This window comes from Bos indicus x Bos taurus, chromosome 29 (assembly GCF_003369695.1).
Source record: "Bos indicus x Bos taurus breed Angus x Brahman F1 hybrid chromosome 29, Bos_hybrid_MaternalHap_v2.0, whole genome shotgun sequence".
Lineage (NCBI taxonomy): Eukaryota > Metazoa > Chordata > Mammalia > Artiodactyla > Bovidae > Bos > Bos indicus x Bos taurus.
In genome coordinates this window covers 24,071,614-24,085,932 of record NC_040104.1, presented here as the reverse complement: position 1 = coordinate 24,085,932, position 14,319 = coordinate 24,071,614, and the positions used below count along the sequence as shown (strand labels likewise).

General features: G+C 38.6%; 1 protein-coding gene and 1 pseudogene across 1 annotated transcript; both read right to left on the bottom strand.

The window, feature by feature from the left end:
- Window positions 1–607: 607 nt before the first annotated feature.
- Window positions 608–1,544, bottom strand: LOC113886036 (annotated as a pseudogene).
- A 10,485-nt stretch (window positions 1,545–12,029) lies between these two features.
- Window positions 12,030–12,962, bottom strand: LOC113886256 (olfactory receptor 8B3-like). The gene has a single exon (XM_027532316.1). The coding sequence runs from the start codon at window positions 12,960–12,962 to the stop codon at window positions 12,030–12,032; it is 933 nt and encodes a 310-aa protein (XP_027388117.1).
- Window positions 12,963–14,319: the final 1,357 nt, after the last annotated feature.

The following is a 14,319-nucleotide window of genomic DNA, read 5'->3' as shown; positions in this document are numbered from 1 at the left end:
TGAAATCAGAGACAAATTTATTATACACTTTTTCATTAAAAACACATATGACTATAAATACATCATTAACTATTCTGAGCTTTATTGTACCACCCATATAATGAATACATTTTGACAACCTGCAATGATTTGCAGGTGACAAAATCCTTTGTCAAAGGAAGCATAATGCAGTGTTTACAGATGCAAAATGGGTCATACTTAACAGTCACTATGAAGTCTTCCACCACAGAAATTAGGTGATACAGTCTTGCTTAATGAAGCCTTGAAAGATGGGAAGAGGGAACATTCTGAGTCATGTTTCTAATGGCAATAGGCAGATAAGACATCTCCAGCAACATAATGTCACCCTGATGTTCCCTGATTTATCTGTTGAGTAGTCTTCTATTTTCAGAGGAAAAGGGAAGTTCAAACTAATAGAGAGAAAAATGTATTCTAGAAAAGAATACAATAAATACACAAAATGTATTATAATAAATACACAAAATGTACTACAATAAATAGTAACGTGCATTCGTGCTCAGTTATGTCGTATCTCTTTGTGACCATATGGAGAGTGTAGTCCACCAGGCTCCTCTTTTGACTATCTGCACAGAGACATTGTTGCTAGTCAAAACTGTATCCCACTTACAGTTTTCCTCAGAGCAGTTTTCACATCTTTATTTCTAAAGCTGTAGAATAAGGGGGTCCTCATAGCAAACACATTGGTGTAAAAGACAGAAGAGATACTTCTCTCATCCATACACCCAGCAGATGGTTTGAGATACACAAATGACATTGATCCAAAGAACAGAGAAACAGCAATTATGTGGGAACTGCAAGTGCTTAGGGCTTTGGACCTGCCCTCCATGGAGCTGATGTGAAAGATGTTAGAGAAAATGAGACCATAAGAGACAAAGATGGTAGTACTGGGCACAATTATATTGATGCCTGCCACGAAGAAAACTACAAGCTCATTGAAGTAGGCACTTGTGCAGGAGAGCTGGAGCAGAGGGAGGATGTCACAGAAATAATAGTTGATGGTGTTTGCATCACAGAAGGTCAGTCTCAGCATGCATGTAGTGTGAGCCATGGCACCAGAAAATGCCATCAAGTAGGAACCGAGCATAGGGTGGAACACACTTTAGGGAACATAGCAACATGATACAAAAGTGGTTTACAGACGGCCACATAGTTGTCATAGGCCATTGATGTCAGCACATAGATTTCAGAAATGACAAAAAAAAAAAAAAAAAACAGAAAAACTAGAGCTGAGTGATGCGCCCCATGTAAGAAATAATCTTCTTTAATGTGAAGTTAATTAGCATTTTGTGTGTAAACACAGAAGAATAACAAAGATCTATGAAGGACAAATTAAAGTGGAAAAACTACATGGGGGTATGTAGATATGAATTCAGCTGAATTAAGATTATCAAGCCCAGGTTCCCCATCACAGTGACCATATGCATTCTTAGAAACAGGAAGAAAAGGGGGAGCTGGAGATCTGCTTGGTCTGTTAATCCCATCAGAATGAACTGAGTCAGGAAAAACCCATTTCTAGGAGCCATTCTTCTCTAAAGGAATCTGTGGACACAGGAAAAAGGGTTCCATTAGAGAAAAACTCAGCTCTTCCACTGTTTATCCTCCTATGAAGGAGTATACACACTGTGAATGCCTGACACTATCCCAACCTGGTCCGGTAGAGTCTGCCTTTTCCATGATCAGGATACAGAGTGATGTGGACATGCCTTTATTAGAGCTTTTATAAGCTGAATATAACAAAGGACATCATAATCATCCTAGAGAGGCAAGGCAAGTGCTGCCATATGCAAACATACCTTCTGGGAAAACCCAGGGAAAGGAAGGATGGACAAGGATGCAATTCTTGTGCTCTTATTTAAGCATTCCTTCATTCCTGTGAACTCTTCCCTCACCAGTCTTCTCATTGCAGACAGACCTTATGTGGCAGGAACCAAGAACACTGTTTCTAAATCAAGATGGGGGGATCCGAGTCTATGAGAATTAAGTTACCAAGCTTGTCACAGTAAAAATCATGAAGGTAGATGAATGAGAGATCTACCTACTTAGAGGAATCTGCCTGCCTGTTATGTCCTTTGGGCCCTCTAATATTCTCTGATTCCTCTCCAACAGATGCTGCCACCAGTTTCACTTGAGACTCAACAGCACACAATGAGAAAGAATGGTCCATGGGCTTTCATCTCAAAACAAGGAATATGTATTGTAAATTAAATTCAGAAACTCACTCAACTGTGTCTAAAACTTCAGGTCTGGCTCCCTTACCCTAGGTTCTGGCTGGTTCTGGAAATGCCATTTCACGTTCTCCAAACTTGATCCTTTTGATTTTGGGGGAGAGGAGATAGACATTAATTCATCTATGCTCTGGAAATCTTTCTGAACTTCTATAATTTCTGATATTTTCAGTGTTCTCAAGTGACAGAAGAAAATAACCTTTTTTTTTCTTTTTAAAAATTTATTTTATTGAAGGATAGTTGATTGACAATATTCTGTTAATTTCTACTGTACAGCAAATTGACTCAGTTATACATATATATACATTGTTTTTCATATTCTTTTTCATTATGGTTTATCACAAGATATTGAATACAATTCCCTGTGCTATACAGTAGGGCCTTGTTTATCCATTTTATATATAATTGTTTGCATCTGTTTATCTCCAAACTCCCAATCCATCTCTCTGCTGCCCCACCTCATCCTTGATAACCAGGCACAAGTCTGTTCTCTGTGTCTGTGAGTCTGTTTCTTAGAATAAGTTCATTTGCATAAGATTCCACATGTAAGTGATATCATATGATATTCTTCCTTCTCTGTCTGACTCTCTTTTCTTAGGATGACAATCTCTAGGTCTATGCATGTTGCTGCAAATGGCATTATTTCACTCTTTTTGTGTGTGTGGGCTCCAAAATCACTGCAGATGGTGACTGCAGCCATGAAATTAAAAGACGCTTACTCCTTGGAAGGAAAGTTATGACCAACCTAGATAGCATATTCAAAAGCAGAGACATTACTTTGCCAACAAAGGTCCGTCTAGTCAAGGCTATGGTTTTTCCTGTGGTCATGTATAGATGTGAGAGTTGGACTGTGAAGAAAGCTGAGCGCTGAAGAATTGATGCTTTTGAATTGTGGTGTTGAAGACTCTTGAGAGTCCCTTGGACTGCAAGGAGATCCAACCAGTCCATTCTGAAGGAGATCAGCCCTGGGATTTCTTTGGAAGGAATGATGCTAAAGCTGAAACTCCAGTACTTTGGCCACCTCATGCGAAGAGTTGACTCATTGGAAAAGACTCTGTTGCTGGGAGGGATTGGGGGCAGGAGGAGAAGGGGACGACAGAGGATGAGATGGCTGGATGGCATGACTGACTCGATGGACATGAGTCTGAGTGAACTCCGGGAGTTGGTGATGGACAGGGAGGCCTGGCGTGCTGTGATTCATGGGGTCTCAAAGAGTCGGACACGACTGAGTGACTGATCTGATCTGATCTGATATATATATATGCGTGCAGTTGCGTCCTACTCTTTGCGACGCCATGGACTGTGGCCCACCAGGCCTCTCTGTGCACGGGATTTCCCAGGCAAGAATACTGGAGAGAGGGTAGCCATTTCCTCCTTCAGCAATCAATAATCTTGCTTTGCTTCTGCACTTTCTCTGTATAAGTCATTTTTCCTGGCTTCTATAGGCAAAGTGCTCCTAATCACTGCGGGTCAGGTTTGCTGCTGCTGCTAAGTCACTTTAGTCGTGTCCGACTCTGTACGACCCCATAGACGGCAGCCCACCAGGTTCCCCCGTCCCTGAGATTCTCCAGGCAAGAACACTGGAGTGGGTTGCCATTTTCTTCTCCAATGCATGAAAAGTGAAAATGAAGTCGCTTAGTCGCATCCGACTCTTAGCAACCCCATGGTCTGCAGCTTACCAGGCTCCTCCATCCATGGGATTTTCCAGGCAAGAGTACCAGAGTGGGGTGCCATTGCTTTCTCCGTCGGGTCAGCTTTGGCTCTGCCCAGTTCGAATAGGTTGTAGCTCCAGTCAACACTTAAAATTGTTAATAGGTCTCAGTTTCTCTTCTACGACATGTTTCCCTTTTCTTGGTTTATTTCCTCTTTGCTGCTGCTGCTAAGTCGCTTCAGTCATGTCCGACTCTGTGCTAGAGCACATCTTCTAGGAACTTCTCAAGATAGGGTCATAGTTATTATTTTGAGTTCCTTGTGAGTCTGAACATGTCCTAATTCTTGATGTACACTTTGGTGGGCTATGTATTTCCAGGTTGGTAATCTTTTTCCTGCAGAATTTCTCCATTGCCTTTCAGTCTCTCTTATTATAATTGAGAAGTTTATGGTATTCTGATTTCTGCTCTTCAGTATGTGACCTGCTTTAATTCTTTTTGCTTCCTTGGTGGCTCAGATGGTAAAGAATCTGTCTGCAATGCAGGAGACTGGAGTTCAATCCCTGGGTCGGGAAGATCCCCTGGAGAAGGGAAAGGCTACCCACTCCAGCATTCTTGCCTGGAGAATTTCATGGACAGAGGAGCCTGGCAGGGTCTCAAAGAGTCAGACACGACTGACTCTTTCACTTTAATAGAAACTAATACTTTCACTTTAATTCTTTCCAAAAGGTTTGTTTATCTAGGCCCGTGAAATTTTGTGAAAATATTACTTTGAATGAATCTCTTTTGTTTATTCTGTTAGGCAACGAGGAATTCTTTACAGTTCTTGGAAATTTTCTTGTGTGTTTTTTCTTTTCTTCTCTCCAACAGGACGTTTGCTATTATGTCCTCCCCTGGAACATTGTCCCTGCCGATTTATACCTCTCATATGTCTTTCCTGTTTTTTTTTTTTTTTTTGCCAATTTGCAAAAGAATTGAAGAGATAATATGCATGTCCAGTTGGCCACAAAAATGAGGTGCCTTTATGCCATCACTTTTTGAAGGTTTATTAAAAGAGGAGTCTAGTGTGAATCTGGGGAAGTTATCCTTTAAAACACACAAAATGGAAACAGTGGAATATCTTTAAGTAGAAGGTTTTGTAAAGAAAATATTTTAGAATAGGCCCTGTCTCTTTTGACCTTGGTTCCTGCCTAGATACCAGGATTAAAGTGGCAACTGAAGACATGGAAGAGTCACATTTCAGAGAGATCAATGAATGGTATCATAATTGTCTGCCACGAAACCAGTCCCTGGTGCCAAAACAGTTGGAGACCACTGCTGTAATGGATTAACCTCTAAAATATACAAACAGCTCATGCAGCTCTATGTCAAAAAAACACAAATAACCCAATCAAAAAATGAACAGGAGATCTAAGTAGACATTTCTCCAAAGAATTCATACAGATGGCTAGAAAAAAATCACATGGAAAGAAGCTAAACATCACTAATTATTGGAGAAATGCAAATAAAACTGCCATTAGGTATCACCTCACACTGGTCCAAATGGCCATCATCAAAATATCTAGAAATAATAAATGCTGGAGAGGGTGTGGAGAAAAGGGAACCCTCCTACCTTGTTGGTGGGAATGCATATTGGTACAGCTACTATGGAGAACTTACAGTGGAATACTACTCAGCCTTAAAAAAGAATGAAATAATGCCATTTGCAGTAACATAGATGCACCTAGATCATACTAAGTGAAAATAATCTTTTTATTATCATACTTGCTACTTGATTAGACACGGAAGATTTAATGTGAGAATAATGATGTAATGCACTTGGGGAAAAACAGGTTAGAGCTTGCTTGGTCTCCTCTCCAGAGTGTAGATTATATGTATAATATGGAATAAGGAAATTATGAATTCCGGTTCACATTCTGTCTTTAGTTCTTATGGACCTACACTTCTACTCATTTTTGCTTTATTCTAGGGACTGTCCATCCCTCAGGTAGATCCAAAGTGAATTCCCATCTCCTCATTATCTACACCTCTGAAGGGAAAGCTACTAAATCATCTCATTTCCTCTTTATTCAGATTTACTAAATGGACATGTCTCTGTAAGAGATCTACTTTCAGGTTTCTTTACTTTTTTTATCAGAAATTCTTCAAATGTTGCAGTGACTCATTTCAGTTGTTCTCTCTGAGATGTCTTTGAAAGACTCTGTAATATAGTACATCCCTTCTATAGTTTATGCTTTTAACATATACCTGAAATTTCTACTTGACTCTTCTACTGGCTCATTTTCTGTAATATTTCTGTTATCAATTTTTTGTCATCATAGAAAATAATATTAGCCATGGAGTTAGAGTATTGTGAATTCTACCTTCCTTCTTCCTCTTTTACAAGCTACATCATTTGGGAAAAGTTACTTAATCTCTTGTTTCTCCTATGTAAAATAAGGAATGCTAAAATAGCATCCTTTTCATTGAGCTGTTGTGTTAATTAAATGAAAAAAAAAGTTAAATGGTTTGGACACCATCTGGCAATGATAGTCAATAAATGTCAGCTGTTATTATTCATGTTCTCATAACTTTCACTAGATTCTGTTTCATAACAGTCATCAGACTTTTTCCCTTGTGTTCTCTATAAATTGTACATTCTATAAGGACAAACATTTATTCTATCTTGTTAACTTTTTGGATCCTGGATCTAAGAACAACACAGAGTACACAGAAAGGATTCAATGAGTACTTCTGAAACTCATATTAATTTTGTCTAAGAGCTTTCAGAATACACTAAAAGCTTCACTTATGCTAAGCTATAACATCTACAACCACAATGACCTCATCCATTGTCCCTTAGCCACCACACAATTTCTGAATTTATCTTTAAACTGAACTACTCTAATGTTGAACTCTAGTGGCTCCTAACTATTATTTTTATCATTTTCCCACATATTCAATCTTATTTGTTCATGAACATTACTGCTAGAATAAGTTCTGAAAACACAGATCTGTGACTCCCTAGTCCAAGAACTTCCAATGGTTCTCCTTTACACACTTGATAAATGGAGCTATGTAGTAAAAATATAATTCTCAAAACTATGATTTAGGCTTGGTTAAAACTAGAGACAAAATTGAGTCAGAGTTATCCTTGATGAGAAGCCATGAAAGTACTATTTTGATTGATCAAAGTGTTTTGCACACATTACATATGGTACAAAATTTTAACCTTCTCAGAACATATAAAACAACGCTGAATAATGTTTACTTTTCAGAGACCACTCAGTTCTCTTGGGAGATTCAACACATTTTAGAAATATACATGTTTGTGTTTGAAAAATAAAACTACATGGGTCTATATTTTAAAATGCTACTTATATTAAGTGGAAGAAGGGAGAAGAATATCATTCTATGATAAAAGAATGTTCTTTTATTGATAGAAAAGCATCAAAATATCAAAAATATTTTTTCAAAATGCTCTAAAAATAGAAGGTCTTCACAAACAAAACAATGACTTGTGCTTCCCCAATAATGAAATTTGCTTTTTTTTTTTTCCCCCTAGTATGGTGATTTAGTTGCTAAGTCATGTCCAACTCTGCAGCTCCATGGACTGTAGCTCACCAGGCTCCTCTATTCACGGGGTTCTCCGGGCAAGAATACTGAAGTGGAATGCCCTTTCCTTCTCCAGGGGATCTTTCCAACCCAGGAATTGAACCTGAGTCTCCCACACTGCAGGCAGATATTTTACCAACTGAGATACAAGGGAAGCTCATTTTCAGTATGGCAACCTTTAAAAGACAGAGCTGGGAGACCGCTCAGCCCTGATGAGTGATGATGAATGAAAATTAAAATTATGTCATGTTAAATTTTGAATGTAGGCTTATTTGAAACATCTTAGTTCTCCGTTTCTTGTTTAAAATCTTCCCAATACATTGTATAATATTTGAAATCACTAGTGCATATAAATTAGATGAGAAAAAGTATATAAATGAGGTAGCATTTTGAAAAAGAATTCACATTTCATACCAACTTAGAGAAAGCTGTGGCCTGGTTCATGGGCACAGAGAAACCCAGGGCTTATGAGGTTGACTTTAAGCTTTACTACCTTCAGCAGAACTGTAACTTCCCTCAACACTCTTCAGTGCCAATCACATAATTCAAGAAAGCAAAAACCACTAAGGATAACCGTGCTGTGTGTATAAAATACTCTGACTGGATCCCCCATCCACTTAAAAGAAGTCCAAATACAGAGATGCACAGTTCCATTGCTAACTAAAACATGATTTAGTTGCCTCCGTTAGCATGTTACCACCTGCAGTTATTTCAAATTGTATTCTAAGTTGGGCTTCCCTTGTGGCTCAGCTGGTAAAGAATCCACCTGCAGTGTGGGGGACCTGGGTTCAATCCCTGGGTTGGGAAGATCTCCTGGAGAAGAGAAAGGCTACCCACACCAGTATTCTGTCCTGGAGGATTCCATGGACTATACAGTCCATGGGGTCGCAAAGGGTCAGACACAAGTGAGCTACTTTCACACTGTATTCTGTGTTACTTATAATTTTTCAAGTTAGCCAAAGAAAAAAATTACTCATTTTCAAAAGCAGTTCTTTTATGCAAATGAACAAGTTTCATATTAGTTTTGAGGTTCTCGAAAGATTAGTGACCAGGCTCAACTCACTTTGGGGATATTCAAATCATTATAAAATACATAACAGAGTAGATGCAGCTCTACTCAGCAGGTTTTCAAATGGCCCAGTTACGTCCACTTGTTTAGAGGCACATTTGTTTCCATTTGAAAAACAAGTTTATATAGGGAAACGCTAGTTTAAACAAACAAACTCTAACCAATATTGAACATTGTATGTGAATAGAAATTGTTAAGATAAAATCAATCATGATCATTTTGCAGTGAGGTGATGGAAAATAGTGGTCATTGAAAACCATCAGCCAAGGATTTCTTTGTGCTGAACATCTAAAAACAAACCAGTCAAAAATCAGCTTTGACAAATTTCAAAATGCACAAATACTTACTGGAGGTTAAGAAAGCTTTAAATAAAGAATATTATTCAAATTACCTTAGTAAATGTTTACATTTTCACTGATACAGCATATTGAGGTGTTTTAAAGTAGCACATTTTTGCCTTAAAAATTAATTCAACATCATCACTCATATGAAAAGTGACTCAGTAACATATATATATATTCTTTCCATATTCCTTTACATTGTGGTTTATCATAGGATGTTGAATATAGTTCACTGTGCTATTCAGTAGGTCCTTGTTGTTTATCCATCCTGTATGTAAGAGTTTGCATCTGCTAATCCAGACTCCCAATCCTTTCCCATTCACCGGGGGTCCTTTGCTTTCATGAAGTCTGTCTTGATTCATGGCCTCCAGAGGAGGAACCCAGTAGAACCTGGTTTATTTCTGTCACATTATCATTATTATCCAAGCTGCAATTTGATGTTTCTGCACCTAAAAATCTATATGAGTGTAGCCTAATGAAATCCAAAAACCACAGAAATAATCAGTTATTCAAAGGTCATCTAGCTCTGTTGATTTAACATTTTAAATCTCAAATAACTTAAGCTTTCCCCCTATCTAGAGAAATCTGGTGATCTAGAGAATATTTCTAGGGCCATCCACAAAGAGTGGATCCATAGGTAAACATTTTCATTATCCAACATAGTTCTGTATAAATTACTTCTTCCTTTCTTGATACAATTACTCCCCATGATTTATCTCCTATAACTGATGCTATCTATATACCTACTTATCTTTTTAAACTTGTGAAGACTTTATGTAAATCATTATCCACTCTTGGCTCCCCTTTCCCATCCATGCGAAACCTGTATTTTGATGATCAGTTATGTGTCAACTTGAATGACAAAAGAAAAAAATAAAACTCTTTGTCAAAAGGAGTTTACACCAAACAATTACAGATGCAAAATGGATTATCCTTGATGGTCTTAGAACCTTCAGTCTCTGGCATTTAAACAAGATATACTCTTCCCAAGTGAAATATGTAAAGCTAAGAGTGAAAACAGAGTATCTTATTCATCCTTCTTATTGAAGGCGACAGATAAAAACACTTACGGTGATATGCTTTCAGTCTCAGTTCAGTTCAGTGGCTCAGTCCTATCCAAATCTTTGCAACACCATGAACTGCAGCATGCCAAACCTCCCTGTCCATCATCAACTCCCAGAGCTTGTGAACGTGTATTAGTTGCTCAGTCGTGTCAGACTCTTTACGACCCCATGGATTGTAGCCAGCCAGGCTTCTCTGTGTATGGGATTCTCCAGACAAGAGTACTGGAGTGGGTTGCCATTTCCTTCTCCATACACCTGAGTGTGTGTTTGTGTGTTTGTGTGTATGTTAGTTGCTCAGTCATGTCCGACTCTTTGTGACCCCAGGGATGGTAGCCCACTAGGCTCTTCTGTCCATGGGATTCTCCAGGCAAGAGTACTGGAGTGGGTTGCCATTCCTTCTCCATACAACTCAAACTCATGTCCGTTGAGTTGGTGATGACATCCAATCATCTCATGCTCTGTCTTCCCCTTCTCCTCCTGCTTTCAATCTTTCCCAGCATCAGGGATTTTTCCAGCAAGTCAGGTGGCCAAAATATTGGTGTTTCAGCTTCAGTATCAGTCCTTCCAATGAATATTTAGGACTGATTTCCCTTAGGATGGACTAGGTGGATCTCCCTGCTCTCCAAGGGACTCTCAAGAGTCTTCTCCAACACCACAGTTCAAAAGCATCAAGTCTTTGGCACTCAGCTTTCTTTATAGTCCAACTTTCACATCCATACATGACTACTGGAAAAACCATGGATTTGACTAGATGGACTCTTTTTGGCAAAGTAATGTCTCTGCCTTTTAATATGCTATGTGGGTTGTTCATAGCTTTTCTTCCAAGGAACAAGTGTCTTACTTTCATGGCTGCAGTCACCATCTGCAGTGATTGTGGAACCCCCCCCAAAAAAAGTCTCTCACTGTTTCCATTGTTTTCCCATCTATTTGCCATGAAGTGATGGGATCAGATAACGTTATCTTAGTTTTCTGAATGTTGAGTTTTAAGCCAACTTTTTCACTATCCTCTTTCACTTCCATCAAAAAGCGCTTTAGTTCCTCTTCACTTTCTGCCATAAGGGTGGTGTCATTTGCATATCTGAGGTTATTGATATTTCTCCTGGAAACCTTGATTCCAGCTTATGCTTCATGTAGTCCAGTATTTTTCATGTGTACTTTGCATATAAGTTAAATAAGCAGGGTGACAATATACAGCCTTGACATATGCTTTCCCTATTGGAAACAGTATGTTGTTCCATGTCCAGTTCTAACTGTTGCTTCCTGAACTGTATACAGGTTTCTCAAGAGACAGGTCAGATGGTCTGGTATTCCCATCTTTTTCAGAATTTTCCACAGTTTATTGTGATGCACACAGTCAAAGGCTTTGGCATAGTCAATAAAGCAGAAGTAGAAGTTTTTCTGGAACTCTCTCACTTTTTCAATGATCCAACAGATGCTGGCAATTTATCTCTGGTTCCTCTTCCTTTTCTAAATCCAGCTTGAACATCTGGAAGTTCATGGTTCATGTACTGCTGAAGCCTGGCTTGGAGAGTTTTGAGCATTACTTTGCCACCGCGTGAGATGAATGCAATTGTGTAGTAGTTTGAGCATTCTTTGGCATTGCCTTTCTTTGGGACTGCAATGAAAACTGACCTTTTCCATTCCTGTGGCTACTAATGAGTTTTCCAAATGTGCTGCCTTAGTGAGTGCAGCACTTTCACAGCAACATCTTTTAGGATTTGAAATAGCTCAACTAAAATTGTCTAGTGTTTTGAAATGCATTATTTGGAGAGTATTCATCTTTTCCCGGTGAAAAAATAATTTCAAAATGACAAGGAAAATAAAGAGATAACATATTTACTATTTAATGATATAACTCAGCAGGAAATAGAGATGATATGTAATTTGAAAACAGTGGGGAAAGCAAATACTTATATAAAAATGTAAATAAATTATTCAAGCCTGACTCAAATTTCTTTATGATATTAGGTAAAAAAGATAACAGAAAGAATATAGTTAGAAAGCTGTCACTAAAATTAAACAGATCTCACTGTCCTGTAACTCATGCACAGACTGAGTGTTTCTAATCAAAACTGTCTCCTCCTCAGGGTTTTTCTCAGAGCGTGTTTGACATCTTTGTTCCTCAAGCTGTAAATTAAGGGGTTGAGGAAGGGAACAGTATTGGTATAAAAGACAGAAGAGATTTTACCCTCATTCATAGACACAGCAGAAGATGGTTTGAGATACATAAATGCCCCTGATCCAAAGGACAGAGAAATAGCAATGATGTGGGAGCTGCAGGTGCTGAAGGCTTTGGACCTGCCCTCTGTGGACTTGACATGGAGGATGTTGGACAGGATGAGACCATAGGAGACAAAGATTGTGAAACTGGGCACAATGATGTTGATGCCCACCACGATGAACATTTCCAATTCATTGATATAGGTACTTGTGCAGGAGAGCTGGAGCAGAGGGAGGATGTCACAGAAATAATGGTTGATGGTGTTTGCATCACAGAAGGTCAGTCTCAGCATGCATCCAGTGTGAGCCATGGCACCAGAAAATGCCATCAAGTAGGAACCAAGCATAAGGCTGGAACACACTTTAGGGGACATAACAACATTATACAAAAGGGGCTTACAGATGGCCACATAGCGGTCATAGGCCATTGATGTCAACAGATAGCATTCAGAAATGGCAAAAAAACAGTAAAAGTAGAGCTGAGTCATGCACCCCGTATAAGAAATAATATTCTTCTTTGATATGAAATTAAGTAGCATTTTTGGTGTAAACACAGAAGAATAACAGATGTCTATAGAGGACAAGTTAAAGAGGAAAAAGTACATGGGGGTGTGCAGATGTGAATTTAGCACAATAAGGAGTATCAAGCCCAAATTCCCCAGCAGAGTGACAATATACATTCCTAGAAATAAAAGGAATAGGGGGAGTTGGAGATCTGGTTGGTCTGTTAATCCCAACAGAATGAATTCAGTCACAAAAGAGTCATTTCCAGGAGCCATTCTTCTTTAAGGGAATCTGTGGACACAGGAGAAAGGGTTCCATTAGAGAACAACTCAGCCCTTGCCACAGTGTCTCATCTACAAGGGAGGGTAAACACTGGGAATGTCAGAGACTAGTCCTACCTGGTCCCACAGAATCTGCCTTTATTTTTATCAGGATACAGAGTGATGTGGACTTATATAAGCTAAATGCAGCAAAGGAAATCACACACTTCAGAGTTAAGGCCGGTACTGTGATATGCAAATAATTTTCTGGAAACACAAAGGGCAAGAAGGATAGATCATGATAGAGCCATAGAATGTCTCTAAACATTCTCTGATGACCCTCTAACAGATTCCTCCACCAGTTTCATCTAAGTCTCAGATCTACACAAAATGACAAAGAATGGGCATGCATTCAGTCTCTGTCCCTTCATTTCAAAACAGCCAATAAGTATATAAATTGAATTCAGAAACTCACCTGAGTTCAGAAAACCTCAGGGCTGTCTCCCTTATCCTTGGTCTTTACCCAGTTGGGGCTGGAAATGCAATTTCAAATTCCTGAGGCTTGATTTCTTTTATCCTGAGAGGTGCGAGCCTAGACATATGCCTGAGAAGTCTTTCTGCACTACTATGATTTCTGATAATTATTTCAGTCCTTTCAAGCAGCAGAGAAAATAAAGCCTTTTAATTATCACACTTGCTACTGGATTAGACACAGAGGATTCACAGTGAGGGTAATGATGAATGCACTTGGCAAAAACAGGCTAGAAGCTTCTCAATCTTTTCCCTACAGAGTAGGTCATATGTATAAAAGGGAATATGAAAATTATATATGCTGGATCATGATCTGCCTTTAGTTCCTTAGGGACTCACTCTTTTGCTCTTTTTCATTTTAGGTATTGTGCATCCCTCAGTGTAGATCCACAGTAAATTCCCATCTTTTCATTATCTTCACTTCTGAATGGAAGGCCACTACATGGCTTCATTCCCTTTTTATTCCAGTTTCCCAAATGGACATATCATCTGTAAGGCTCCTAATTCCAGGTTTCTGTATGTCTTCATCAGAAATTTTTAAAATGTTTCAGCAACTCACTTCAGCTCTTCTCACTATGAAATGTCTCTGAAATAATTTGCAATGTTGTATATTCTTTCTATAGCTTATACTTAAAAAAAAAAAAAAAAACTTGTAATTTCTACCTGATTCTCTCACTGGGTCATTTTCTGCAAGATGTCAATAATTGAAATTATCAATTTCTTCTCATGATAGAAATGAGTAGGGACTATGGCGCTAGAGAGAGCATTGTGAATCTTAATTTACTTACATCCTATAATTCTTTGGGCAATTTATTTAATCTTTCACCAAAGTTGTAAAATT